Here is a 14,904-nt window from a genome sequence, read left to right on the forward strand (position 1 = left end):
GGGTTTAGAGCTCAAGCGTAAGTCGATCGACAGTAAGGGGATTTGACACTAATGACGATTCATTACCCAAGTAGAAATGCCTCAAAATTACTGTTTTTTAAATCCAAATGTAGGGCCTTCCTCTGTCTTATGTATTAGTACATGGACTACACTACTGTTTGTTAGACAAGATTCCACCTTGGGTTTCCAAGATCTTGTGAAAGACTTTTTTTAGGATTAATGATAAATCATGAAATTAAGCGGCAGGTTGATTGACAGTTAGAATAATCGTTAGTTGTAGGCTTAGACAGCATCACAGTCAGATTCCAAGTTGCTGTACTTGCCTGAGGGTGAGGTTATTATTCTCCCTGAATATTTTTCACGTCCAGCTGGATCTGATCCAGGTTTTTGTCACACCGTCTCTCATCACTGTCAACACTGTTGGGATCATATGGGTCAGTTGTAGAAACAGGAATGTGGAGACAACGGTTCGCGAGGTGATTGGAGCGCTGCCCATTTTTACAACTGGCTAGTCGCTGTGAAAAAGCAGGTGTGGTTATTGGACTGTGAGTTTCAGATGGGTTTTAAAGTGGGGAGTCTGCCATTAGAATTGACATTATTATTCAATAATACACAACACTGCTTTTGAATCATGTAGTTTGGGTGTGCTTGGGAGGTTTAGTAGGACTGGCCTGGGCACAGGGAGTAGCCTCTCCTCCTCATTAACGCAGCAGTGCACCTGTGATCACTCCGATATTCTCTTTGAGAGCATTAAGGTTCTCAGCAGGGGATTCGGGGAGGGGGCTTGGGTTCGCCATTTCGATCCCGGTGAATTAGGTGTGGCATGTTCGCCTCATGTTTGGTAGATGGGATAAAAGGAGAGGGAGTGCACAAATAGGCCTTTGTTGTGGGACAGGCGCAGCTCAAATGCTAATACGTTCACATACAGAAAGACACAGACCCACAAAACAAATATGAATGCACATGTTTACAACAGTGGATGTGTTTGATTTGTGTATGTGTGTGTGTGAGAGAGAAAAGCGTAGCGCACCATCATCATTAAAGCTAATCGTGTATTTGATTTTTATGTAAAAATCCCAGCCAGTTCGTCAAGCACAATGTGAGGCTGTATCAGAGAACATTTTCAGTAATTAGATTCAGCTTTTTTGCATAAATAATTGTGGTTGTGTTCGAAGACCAGCGAAATAAATCATCCATCGTATTGTTTTTGTAGACTTTCTTGCTGGCTTTTCTGATATAGTTTCAGTGTGGCATCCCTTTGACATTTTAAACCAATTCATTTTAAATTTGAATTTATTGAGTTTTGGGAACAAAGACTTTGCAATTAGACTCCATTGACGTGAAGCATATTCATTAAGTTTAGGCCCATATAAAGATAAGGGACAGGATCCCTCAGAATGACTAAAGCCTGCAGCAATAAGACACAAAGTCTCAGTTAAATGTCCTGGAACATCCTGAATGTAATGGTGGTTATGGTTAATAGCGTGGCAAAGCTCTAAGGCCTGATTGGCTCTGTGCCAGCAGGACGATGATTGGTGAGATATATAGTGATGTCAGAGAGGTGAATGTAAGAGCTTTGACATTGGTGGAAGTGGTTGAAAAGAGAAAATATATTACTTATTCAAATTTCAGTGCTACGTTCTTGAAATAACTTAAACACCAAAAACATGTGAGCGATTGTGTCAAGTTACAGAAGCCAGTGGAACAGCAGTTTACCCAAATGTGACGTCAGGAGTTTAGCTTTCTATAAATCCTGAACATTTTCATGTATCAGCCAGATAGAGTATTTGTTTCCCTGCATCCTAAGGGTCATGATAAGTTAGTCCCTGGTCAATCAGTTTAATTTAGTAGTGAGTGAATAGTTTGAAGAATGCTGCAGGTCTGTCAGGTGCACTGAGTAGCTTTATATGCATTATGTACATTTTATTCTTAAGCATGGATCAATATACGTGCAAATACAGTTCATTATTTTGGTTTGATGGTTGTAAGAAAAATGGAACCAATTTAAGGGGTCCCTCTGAAGCGGCTAGACATTTAAGACGCATATCGTACAACATAGTTTGATTCTGGCTAGCTTATAACCTTCCCTCTCAGTTTTTCTACGGCACATTCTTACTCCCAACTCGTCAAATACTGTCGCTCAGAGAAAAACCCTAACGGCTAGCACTACTAACGATACTAATGAGTCCAAGACCAACAACTCAAGTTATACAATGTCAATCTTAACCTTTAATTTCACACGAACAGCCGTTTCCTGGACAAAAGTGCTGTGTTTGTTGGACCTGTCCACTCGCCCTAAGCAGACTAATATGGAATTCACGCTGCGTCAATTACTCTGTGCTTCTAATAATGACGTAGCTGGGTTTACATTGGGGTTAGCTGAAATACTGGTGCGTCACGTACAGATACTAAAGGGTGCATCGGTATCGAGAGCCAAGAGGCACTGAGCAAACTGCGGTATTTGATGAGTTGGGAGTGAGAACGGGGTTGATATCTACACTGTCAACAATTCAATGGAGGTAAAACTGCCAAAAAAAATAGTACTGAATATGCCCGATACTTTTACAGCTTTTTTTTTTTTAACTTAAAGTGAGCAGAGCTTGAGGCGTCTGGAGATTGAAATGGAAGTGATTATCTCAGGCCGGCCCTTTCTGCTTGATGGTTGAGGGTAAGCTGATTTTGTTGGCACCTAGTTTGTAGCGCTCAAGGATTTTCAGCACTGCGATGATGACCACAGGGGCTGGGATAAGAAGGCCTTTGTTAGAGTACAGCAGCAAGTCAGCGTGCTGTCGTCAGAGGTTTGATTGGAAAGAAGGTCTCCTATTTATAGTGTTAAAATAACAGCAGAGGCCTCATACCTGGCCCCTCTTACCATAATGTCTCGTCTTTCGCACACTTTAATATGAGACGAAGAAGGAATCGATGCTGTTTCCAGATTCTGTCTCCCTTCCAAATGTCATATTGTCCAGCATCAGTGACGTGGGATCACTCGACATGTTGTTGAATGTTATATTATTCAGTGGTTCCAAAGCTGCATATGGTTATGATGCCTGCATTTGATAGGTCAGGACATGCGCCATACTTGTGGTTAACATTTTGTCCAAACATACCAATCCATTCAGGAAATTGAAAGGAAATCCAATCATGTACACTTCAATTGATATGTATGTTTGAAATGGAAACCAAACAGAATTATACTTGAGCGTTTCGCCCAGAACTGCATCGTTGTGGTCAGTGGTATTTCTGAAATGTTGTTCCCAGTTCAAGCATTAGTTTGTGATTGTTGCTGTATTCAGGCACTATCCAGGTAATACTTGCAGAGTAGCCCACAGTTGTTGTAGTAGAATGATTAGCAGAATGAATAGATGATCATTTATTTAGTCTTCTATGTTTTTAGTTTAGTTTTTAGTTTTTACAGAGTTCTTACGATCATAGAAAACCTGGAAAAGTCATGGAATTTAAAAATGGTTATTTCCAGGTCTCGAAAAGTCCTTGGAGTAAAATAAATCCCCGAAGTTTTGGAAAAGTCATGGACATGTGTTATATTCACATGTTCATGACGTTCATTTACGCTGAGTTTGAAATATTGAATATACTTTTAAAAGAAAGGCGCTCAAAATATAAGCAGGCATCTATATACATGTTTATTCTTTTAATCAAACTATTGTCTATTATGCGTTTTTGTCATTTAAGGTATACTGTATGCTTTGAAACTCATTGTTAGTTTAAATATTACATTTTCTCATGTACACACCGAGATTTCAAAAAATGTTTGGTCATGGAAATTTCGTTTAAAGTCATGGAAAAGTGATGGAAATCCATTGGTCAGAATGTGCATAAACCCTGTTTTACCGACTATGTACACACGCCTGCTAATGTGTTTTCAGGAGGATGTGTTAACATAGGCTCACTCTTCAAGTTTGTTTTTGTTTTGCTGATAGCTAAAGGAAACCCCCCTTGATGTCGACACAGTGTTTAGCCTACTGACCTTTAATTAGCCATCCTGTGGCTGCGGAGCAACCTGCATGCCTGAGCCCAGCAGCTCCTGAAGGGGGTCTCTTGATGGGGAGTGGATGCAGAGGAACAAGCCACACTCACTGCTGAACATCACATACAAGCATAAATAAAACATTCACGTTGCTCCTTTAATGAAGTCTCACCCATTGGGTGTGAGGATAAAAAATTAATGCTGCTGCTGAGGAAGTTGCTAACCAGCGGGGATGATTAGCAATTCTTTGAAAAAGCCAGTGTTGGCGGACTGTTTTTTGGAGATTGGAAGAGCCCTCAAAAGCATTTGAGAAGCATTTCCAGCATGATAACATGTTTTGAGTGTATGCAGTTATTTTTCTGCATGTTTTACTCAACAGATTTTTTAAAATGAGCAAAAACTCACAAAAACACAGATTCCATTTTGTTGACACATTCAATTTAATAATGTTGATTTTAGATGACTTCATACAAACTGAAGAGAACAGAAAAAGAGCAGAGGACAGAGGTGTCTGTAAAGCCATAACTACATTTTGAGCACAGGGAAACAAAATGCATGCATGTTTTTGTAAAGTTGTGTTTTTGGCAACATTAACAAAAAGTGCTTTTTAATCGGATCTGATTGAAACATTCCTAATTATGTGAGTTGTCCTCTAGCTAGGCCTGAGTGATAATTAAATATGATAATTGTATGCACTAAATATTTCCTCTACTATTAAACTAAAACAGCGTTTTTGCTCTTGCATTGGCATTAATAGGTGGTCCGTGCAGGCAAAAAACTCCATTACAATCATGCCAAGTTAGAACCCAAATTGCACATAATAAACACTCCGTTCACCTTGCTACTTGTGGGATTGTTTGGTTTCTGGAAATTACAGAACAGGTGCAAGTGCAAAACAATCAAATACTGCCCGATGAAAATGGAAGTTTGCGACAAGCAAAGTGATGTGAATGAAAGGTCAGCGTCAGCCTCGTATGTTTCTAATGGTATCGATGAGAGAGAGACCTAAGTGAGTCCACCTCAACAGTGATCATGGAGGGCTTTGTTCAAGGTGCTGACCTGGAGCTGTGATATGCTCTGCTGCATGAAAGAGAGGGGCAGTGATGCATAAAGAGGTGCCTTTAAGGAGATTTGCAGCACTTCCTTATCTCTATATGTGAAAGAATGAATCCTGGACCCTTAAATGCGACTGACTGTCACCCAAGAAACAGGCTGCTGGGAGATTTGTGCCAGATGCTGCCTCTGAAAGCACAGACAAGGACAAGGAGAACTCATCGCCACTGTATGGCTGTGTGCTTTCACTGTGTCTGTACTCTTTGATGTCGTACACAGTGTCCCCCAGGTGTTTGAACCTACACCGGCGTTGTGTATTGAGAAATCCTCCTGCCTGTCATCCACATTTTCATGCTAGCTTTTTACACCCTCCGCTCTCGGAGGGGCTCTGTGTCCACTCACAACTTGTATTCAGAGAAAGTCTGAAACGCTGGTCTGCTATATTCCTTCCTTGAAAGTATATGATAAATGTAAAGACTCATGCAGAATGTGGTGGTGTATCTGCTTATATTATATTCCTATTTTAATATTCATACCACAGTCACCATGTTTTTTTCTTTTCTTGAGGCTTCAGCATTACATCAAATGAAGAATATTCAAGGCTTTTCTCCTATTTTCTGCTCATCTGTCCAAAAAAATCAGGCCGATATGTTTTGTGTCCATAAGGGTTTATAGATAACTTATTACTGGACGTTGAATGTCCTCAGAAGTATTCAGTCTCATTTCATGGCCCACCAGGCATGTGGGGGATTAGGGTGAGTAAATGAGGCTGGTTTCTTGTGTCAGAGGTAATTTGGACTCCTTATCAGTGGTGGAGCGGCAGATCTACTGAGACTTAAGCTGACAGGCTTAATCGAATGGGAAAGCCAATAATGGTGACCACTGTAGTTAGCGTCTGAGGGTATTGTCTCTGTGTAAGGCAGATAATGAGTGACTGTATGCGGAGGCTGTCCTGGAAGTATCCCCCTTTTTATGTCTGTTGTCTGATTTGCATCGTGTGAGTCTGTCTCCATTTGCCTTGAATGGAAAGAACAGAAAACTGATTTGTCTTTATTCTCTCTCTATGCCTTCAAACATGCTCTGTCTCCTCTATAAACATTGTAGAGTGGTTAAAAGTATTATATAGCAGCATTAACGTGACCATTTAAATGTTGAGACTCCACAGTAATCATTCACTGGAAAATATCATTCTAATTTTAAGAAATATTGTGTCTTTTCTCTTTCTCTTTTACCCGGAATTCAGAGAAAGAGAGGGAAGTGAACATGATAGATGTGAACATGAATTGGTATTTTTTTGTGACGAGAGTCAGCATCCACATCTCAGAACCAGGAATGTGTCAACACAATTGTGTGTCAGTCTAACTAGTAGACCAATAGTTATTTTACAGGATAAAAGAAAACTTTTACCTTATGATGGCACAAGAGAAAAAGTCAGGGCATCACTAAAATCAGCATGCTTCATCCTCTGCGGACCATGAATGCCTGAACAGAAATTCATGGCAATCCCTCCAATTTGTTTTGAGAAATATTAGTCTGAACCAAAGTGGACTGCAAGCAAAGCTAAAGGTAACAAGTACTGAAGGCTGGACTTGAACTGCTTTACTTGGTCTTCAATCATGATCTTCAATCATGATTTTGCTAGTTCCACTGATCCAGTTATGCCAGCCCGAGTGCAGACATTAGCATTTAACATTGTATGAGTTTGGTTTTAAATGACCACATTAGGCTTTTGCAGAAAACGCATCTGTATTCCTTAAAACAAGTTAGTATTGGCACCAAAACCTATTGCGTTGGCACAAGTTTTGGACAATTCCCAGCCCTGCTGTGACGACTCGCAAGAGGGCAGAACTGAAATCCGTTTCTGGATCACAAAAGTGAAAAGGATGGAGGTAAATCATTTGAAAAGAAAGAATAGCATTCAAACATTAGGATTAACTGTGAATAAAATCATGTTGGAGATAGCTTTTATGATATTGTTAAACCGTTTAAACGTTCCTAGTGACATCATTATGATCAAGTAATGGATGATGTTGCAGCAGAGTTTTGTGACCAACTGGTGAAATAGTTAATCTTCCATTTGAAATGTCATTGTGTTTGGAGTGAAGCTAGTAAAGTCTCTCTCTGTGTGCCCCCTTCTGTCGTTCATCCCTCCAACAGACCAGTCATTTGAGGTCTTGTTGTCCAGTCACAGGGCTGATCCTGTCAACACATCCAAATATTCTGGAGTGGTGTGGGTTTTTTCCTGAATTAATTAGCTCTGTATCATCCAGACGCAGACTGCAGACAGCCACAAATGTATGCACACACACACACACACACACACACACACACACACACACACACACACACACACACACACACACACACACACACACACACACACACACACACACACACACACACACACACACACAGGCAGCCGTTTTGGTTGTCAGGGTCCATAGATCATGGGTCATGTGTACTTGTGCTTTAGTCCATGCAGCATAAAGTCACAACAGGAACAGATAAGACCGGTCCCAGGTTGGCTTTGGAAGCCAAATCCCCAGCAACCCCCCAGTGCTAATCGGATTAGCTGAAAAGTTAGCAGCGCGGCCCCAAAGAGACACAACATTTTTTACACTGACTTCTGTGACATACTTTGCTCTCCAGCCCCCATAATCTGCTTCTTGTCTCAAAGCCGTCTCACATCATCTTCGCCACAGTAAATCACAATTTCAGTACGTGATGAACTGTTTTTAACCTTTGATTTAGGCATGGAAACATATCTTTTGGCTGACTTGTGGGTGGGGTATATGTATTTGTGTGTGAGGGGGATCTGGTCCACCCAGGTGGGGGAACAATGGCATGCCCGTTGTCTTAAAAGAAATGGTTGGCTGAGCATAGGCGGTGGAGGGAGGGATAGGGGGAAAAAAGAAGAAAAAAAGAGTTGTGAAAATGATTGGTGCCGAGGTGGGGGGAGGAGACGGGTGGTGATGGGGAAGCAGCCAGCTGAATGGGGGCAGCAGGGTGGCAACTGGTCTTAAAGCTCTTTTCATGCTTGGTCTGTTTCAACCAACGCTGAGTACACTTAAGTCTAGCCCTTGTTAATTGTTTTTCATTCATTTTTGAAAACTTCTGAATAGTCAAAAATAAAAAAAAAACTGGGATGTCGTATTTTTTTTTTTCTTCTTTTGCCCCCAAGTATCTGGTTACACCGCATTTTTTCTCTGTAATACAGTTGCACAGTGCCCATTAACCTTGATACACAGTAATCACTTAATGCAATACACTGGAAACAAATATATGAATAGCTTTGCCTTAAGAAGATTTAATCATGTTTTCATGGTTTTCTGTGTAATTCCTTGGTAAAAGTACATTTACTGTAAGTTCAAGTACTGAACTTCAAAGAGTGCTGCACCTGAAAATAAAAACAGAAAATGGGAAAACTTCAATCCAAATTGATGCAGCACAACTGAGAGAAAAAAAAATTGTATTCCACATAATATCAGTCTTTGTCTAAACCTGGCATCTATGTTACCCACAATGCAACTCTCACTGTTTGTTAGAGATTTGTGAGTGTCATGTTAGTTGCGGCTCATGAGGTTAGATTCAAGCAGAGATAAGCAGCTTCGGCAGTCTGGTGAGATTGCCTCTTTTTTTAACATCACACTTCTAAATTGTTGTATTTCCAACTTGTGGTCTTCCCGAGATCCATTTCCACTTTTGGTCCATGACAACTCATAATGGAGTAAATCCACTGAACATCACACTGTTACACCTGCTGGTATAAGAGGGAGAGGAGGGAAAGTATCCTTTACCATCTTACATGACTCCAAATTAAACTGAGAAAATAGTCTTGTTGTGCCATCTTGTTCTTCTTTGTCACTGTTGTGAGCTGGCCCCCTCTAACAGCAGCCAAGTCCAAAATGGCTGAAAAAACACTTGGCTCTTTGAGTCAACAGCCCAGTGTCAAACTGGCTGGCCTTCTCATGCCTGCATTCCCCCAATGATGCCTAGGGAACTGGTTTTCTGGCCAAGATGTGGTTTTGTGGTTACAGTCAGCCAGGCAGAAGAAAGATGAAAATTATGCCATGTGGACAAGAGGCCTTTTCTTCTTTGTTCGGCAAACATGGCTGAGTGGCTCCAGGTTGGCCTGGAGAATGAAGACATTCACTCATCTGCCAAAGACAATGCAGTTTAGAATTACATTAGGCTTGAGGATCAAAATTAGAATAAGAAAACAGACACAGTGAAATGCCATTTTTATGTTGAGTTTAATATGGTTTTATGGCTTTAGTGGTTCATGAATAAAATAGGACCATGGCACAGCACCTGCAGAAAGCATGACGTTGATTTATGTGCATGTCTGTGTGTTTTTCAGCGTTGGCCAAGGTGGAGCTGACTATGCATAAGGATGTTGAGGTGTACCTGGGTGAGTCGGCTCAGATCCCCTGCCAGTACAACGTCACTGACGCCAACAACGAGTCCAGCTTTGTCATGATCCAGTGGTTTGTGGTGAGTACTGCTGGACCCATTGCAAAAACTGGCATTGCTTGTCTGTGACTATCCAACTGTGCATGGATGGAGGAGGGCAGCCCCCTTAAAGTCAATAATTAGATTCATGGTCAGGAAGCAACTGAAAAGGAATTATAGATAAGAATTGTAAAACTAGGTGACATCAGGACAAAATATGGCTGCAAGGACTTCCAGATTGTAGGCATTGTTGCCTCTGTTCATTTCTGAGAGATGATTTTCAGTTCCTTGCTTGTGACATACACATCTCATGACATTTCACATGATCGTGCATGCTGGTCATGCAGAAGAAATAATATATTAACAGAAATGCAGAGGAGGCTGGTCCATAAAAGCACAGGAGGTTGCTCCTCAAAAAGAGAAAGAGTAATTGGTTTTAATAAACCTTCACCAAATCTCAGCATTATTTATAAAATATCTTTTATTACTTTTTTTGAGAAAAAAAATCCTTTGTTGAAATTCTGATTAAAATGCTTTTCAACAGCGACACCTGCAGGGCAGGCCAGAGAGAAGTGGTGGGAGGAGGGAGGGGGGGGGGGGGCAGAGAAGGGGGAGGATTGTTTTCCTCCCTCATATATCCATTTATTGTATTTCCTTTTATTTATTCATGCTAATCCGGGATGTAGTGTTCATTGATGAGGTGGGTGTACTATTAGGTAGATAGGTTAGTGAGGAGGACGTGGGTATAGTCTCCTTATTTTCCAGCGGCCTTTGGGCTGCTGTGTATACCTGCATTTAAACCCTAAACCACACCACTGGTACTAATTCCATATTAACCAAAACACATACATCGCATAAATCAATTAAATAAACAGAATACAATGTTGACATTGCATTAGTCCAGATGGATCACTTTTTTTTTCTTCACGTTTTACAGGTTTTTTTTGCATTAATCTTATAAAAATATAAATAAGTAGCCAACTACTGTAGTATAGCAAGACCCTGGGGGTTGCTTCTTTCCAATTGTTTGAGTCACCGGCCACCACTATTTTACTGGTACCACGAGGCAAAAAACAAGTCAGACAGAAAACAGAACAGGCAATAAACATGTGGCTAGGATGTCGTGATAGATGATCCAGGTACGTGGAAATAAGCAGATGCACAAGTGGATGTGGGAATCAGGTAAGAGGACTGGTGGAAATACAATGAGGGCTGTAAGAATTGGCGTAGTGGTGTTGAAAGAAGACATGCAGTTTTAAATTGAGTTTACATAACACCAACAACTTGAGGCTGGCTTTGGAAAAATGATGAGTCCGGTCAGTTGGCAACTCACTCTTAGAGGACATGAACACTACACTGATAACAACACTAAGCGTGTCCAAGTGACAGCTTTTGATGGATGAGTAATTGCTGGACACATGTTTTAACCATCATACCTGTCAGCAAAACTGCCCAATATCAACCAAATACATGAGCAAACGTTTCCACCGATTCAACCCTAAACTACTGTGTCCTCTTGCAGAAAGCCGCAGGTAACAGCGCACGGAAGCGGATCTTCTACGGCGATGTCAGTCAGAAGATAGTGGACAATAACACAGACTACAGCGGTCGCATCGAGGTGACATCAGACCAGCAGGAAACTCGACTCACCATCCGAGATGTCCAGCTCAATGATGAGAGGGAATTCTTTTGCCAGGTTAACGGGCTGGCTGCCGGGAACGCTGAGGGCAAGACCCACCTCAGAGTGTTTGGTAAGATGGGCTCACAGCACACGCGCTCTGCGTCAGACAAAACATTGTTTAAAGGAAGATGCACAGTCATAAGTTTCATGGTGACTCAAGCTAACTAACTGAAGTGAATATTTTCCTGATTCAGCTACTCCAGAGGCTCCAGTGATCGAGGGTGTCCTTACTGGAATATCCATCACCAATGAGGTTCCATCTAAGGTGGGTCCCTTTCAATTGTAGACACTGAGATCAACCAAAATAATTATAATGTATACAGTATTTGTAGATTACAACATTAAGATAATGAATATTTGTCAATGTGATTCTCCATCAAGGTTGCTTCATGTGAGGCTCGCAACGGCTTCCCAAAACCCAACATCACATGGTACAGGAACGGCTTGCCACTGGTGTCTGCTCCAGGACGTAAGTGCAAACAGTAGATGGCCCATTGTGTCTGTGTCAGAGGGTCTGCAATGTAACACCCGAGTGTTCCCTTTAGTATAAGTCCAGGCCTTTTTTCTTTCAAATATATATATATATATATGATTATTGATTATGAATACATTTAATCTGCTATCTGTCAAGGCTGTGGTTAATATCGACATTGTCTTCTCCAGATGTGAACGTGTTGATCCTGGTGACCCAGCAGTCCAGTGACTTCTTTTCCGTCCAGAGCACACTGGAGTACAAGGTGGTTAAGGAGGACAAGGATGCCCATTTCTCCTGTGAGGTCAGCTTCTTTGTCCCTGGAGCCATCAGGACAGTCGAGTCCCACAGCATCAACATCACTGTTCACTGTGAGTGAACGCTGATCCTCTGTATACGTATTCATATGTCTATGCATTTTTGTATAACATTAGTTGTTGACAGTCATTGTCTCAGAATCTAAAAGTAAAATGTAATAATTGCTGAAAAATCTTTTATTTTTGGGACCTCAGTGTTTCCTCTGCTGTAAGACCCAGTGGATCACATAAAGTTACAGCCTCCTCATTTTTAGTTACAAATAAAATGTATTGAAGGAAAATAATAACAACATAAATTGTATTTAGTGCACTCCTCTAAATGGCCCTCTATGGTCCCAGAAATGAAAGCAGTGCAATCAACATGTTTGGTATTTTTATGAGCCTATGAAAGAATACAAGACACTTACAACATGCTGCACAGAATTTATTTTTTTTCCAAACTTTTCTTTTTCTAACTTATTTTTGCTCGGCCTCCATCAACGTCTGCTTGCACTGATACATTTCTATTTTCAGTCTCTCCGCTCTCCTTAACACTATTCGATAGAAAGGGGAACATGTCATCTATGTGATCTGTATGTTTTTGGGTAAATTATCCCTTTAAGGTTTTAGAGGCATTTTCCTGTTTTCTTGTCAATAGTGCAATTCTGCCAATTTGCTCATACTTATATGGACATTATAAAAGGTCTCGTAGTTATAGAGAAAAGTCGGCACTGCCGGGTTCATGTCCGTGTCGACAGTATTTGATGATATGCTCCTTCACTTGTCAGGCTGACTCCAGCTGATCCTTTTTAAAGGGCCCCACGTAGCAATGAAGCACGGGGATTGGCGAGGCGTCCATGCTCGCGGAGGTGCTGGGAACCTGATTTGTTTAAGTCCTGTGCCCTGACTAACGGGCTACGCTGAACTGCTCAAGGTCAATGCCTAATCCTAACCAATCATCTCTGTCTCAACTAGCTACGCAGGGCAGGTCTCGCCAAGAAATGCACTAAGATTCATAATTACCCAAATTCTCCTTATTATCTGTCTTGATATATAAATTGCTGAAATAACCCTTTAATTCCTGTTATTGTCAGTAATGCATTTTAACAGTCATTGTTTGTCTGTTGGTTAATTGCTTGTAACAGTTTATTAGTGCTACTGTGGCAGGCACAGAGCCCCAGTCTGTGCTGTCAGCATTATGGAAATGGCCTTGTCGAGAAGACTACAGCAGCCCGCTGTATAAGCCTTCTTAATTTGATTGTGTGTATGTGTGTCCAGACCCCACCACCATGGTGGAGCTGTGGAAGGAGTCGCCCCAGGGCTTCGTCAAAGAGGGGGATACTGTGGTGCTGCGTTGCCAGGGTGATGGCAACCCCCCGCCGTCCTTCATTTTCCACAGAGCACAAGTAAGAATGGGAGGCATTTTCTCACCCTTAAAGTCCCCAAGAGAGAATGGGTGACACGCAGGAGACATGTAGGGAATGTTTTTGATATGCAGAGCTCACAGGGCCCCCATGTAGACATGAGTGTGCAAGGTCTGTGAAGGCCCTGTCAGCTCTGACCCTGCAGATCCAGGCCAGGGTCTGAGACCGGAGGCCACACTGACAGGGCTCATGGGTAGTACTCATTCCCATGTCAGACACTCGCCCATTGTATGTGTGGACAACACAAAAACTCAGCTAACTGCCTTTTTGATGTTTACTAACGAGGCAGTCATGGACATTTGGTTAGAGGTTGTTGTGAACATGGGAGGTGAAAGCTATTTAAGACACTAAAAGGAAGTTTTTTTTGCCATCATCCTGTCACAATGTTAACTAACTTGCTGCTCAGCTCTGAAGTAATTGAGATTTTAAAGTGATGACTCAAAGTGTAAATTGTATATGTCCAAATATGCTCACTATAGTTGTCCACATTCACACAGTTTTGCAATGTAATTAACAATATGTTTAACATACATTTTTGTTTGCTTTCATTTTTACTTTCAAGTAAGTGGGTTTACATGTTACGGTTAAACATTTAGGATTTGTTTAAATTCTGTCTGTGTGTCACCACTTGTGTTTCTCGACCTAATGGAGTCCAATGTAAATTGTGGCTGCCTTTTGTAGTTCCTGTCCTCAGATCTCTTGAGGGAAAGTACTTAGTAAAGATTTTACCATAATGGCTGAAATGACGAAAATAATGTTGTGTATTCTCTAAGCTACATCAACCTCTGACAATAAGCTGTCAAATGTTAAAAGTGATGTATGGTATTTTTGGAAAAACTGTCATTTTAAACTGGCAACCAAAGCAGGATTTTGAGCTTGTCTTTGATCGCTCACTAAAACAACTCGGCACCAGTTGGCAGTTGTGATTGATCACCTGTTTTCCACTCACTTACTCTCTTTCCTTGAAATACAACTGAAGGAACTCAGTCATATTTTCAATGTTATGCTTAAGTCTGCAACTGTCCCCCATAGGAAGAAACGCTGTGACAAATCAGATGCTAATTTCCATTTATATTGGAAATACAGTATGTCTTTGCCCTAAAAGCACATCAGTTGCAAACAAGAATGCCTTAGTTTATAGCATGACATTCACATCATCACAACACGAGTTTTGGTTACAAATGAGAGTATCTGTTGCAGGAGCTGAATGTGTACTTGGAGAGCAACAACGCTGATGTGTTGACGCTGCCACCTGTGTCACGGAAAGACAGTGGCCTCTACCAGTGTCGTCCTCGGGACACCAACGGCTACGCTGAAGTCAAAGGAGAAATGCAGCTCACAGTGAACTGTGAGGAGCCATCACACGTACACACAAGAAAACTTAATCAGAGCAGATATTTGAAAGAGGCTTGGAGACAGAAACCACAAAGGAGGCAAATGTTTTCGCTTTGAACAGACCACGCTGTTTTCCCACGCCTCCGGTCTTTATGCTAAGCTAAACACAATCTGACTCCAGCTCTGTACTTAATGCACAGGCA

General features: G+C 41.3%; 1 protein-coding gene across 1 annotated transcript in view; it reads left to right on the forward strand.

The window, feature by feature from the left end:
* mcama (melanoma cell adhesion molecule a) overlaps window positions 1–14,904 on the forward strand; it is a 45,268-nt gene that overhangs the window by 20,164 nt on the left and 10,200 nt on the right. Inside the window, exons 2-8 of the mRNA XM_068600986.1 lie at window positions 9,402–9,535; window positions 11,016–11,244; window positions 11,369–11,439; window positions 11,556–11,643; window positions 11,838–12,017; window positions 13,221–13,348; window positions 14,567–14,714. Coding sequence (XP_068457087.1) covers window positions 9,402–9,535; window positions 11,016–11,244; window positions 11,369–11,439; window positions 11,556–11,643; window positions 11,838–12,017; window positions 13,221–13,348; window positions 14,567–14,714 — 978 coding nt within the window. The remainder of the gene's footprint in view (window positions 1–9,401; window positions 9,536–11,015; window positions 11,245–11,368; window positions 11,440–11,555; window positions 11,644–11,837; window positions 12,018–13,220; window positions 13,349–14,566; window positions 14,715–14,904) is intronic.

The sequence above is a fragment of the Clinocottus analis genome, unplaced genomic scaffold (assembly GCF_023055335.1).
Source record: "Clinocottus analis isolate CAN_PGR_092001 unplaced genomic scaffold, fCliAna1.0.p SCAF_5, whole genome shotgun sequence".
Lineage (NCBI taxonomy): Eukaryota > Metazoa > Chordata > Actinopteri > Perciformes > Cottidae > Clinocottus > Clinocottus analis.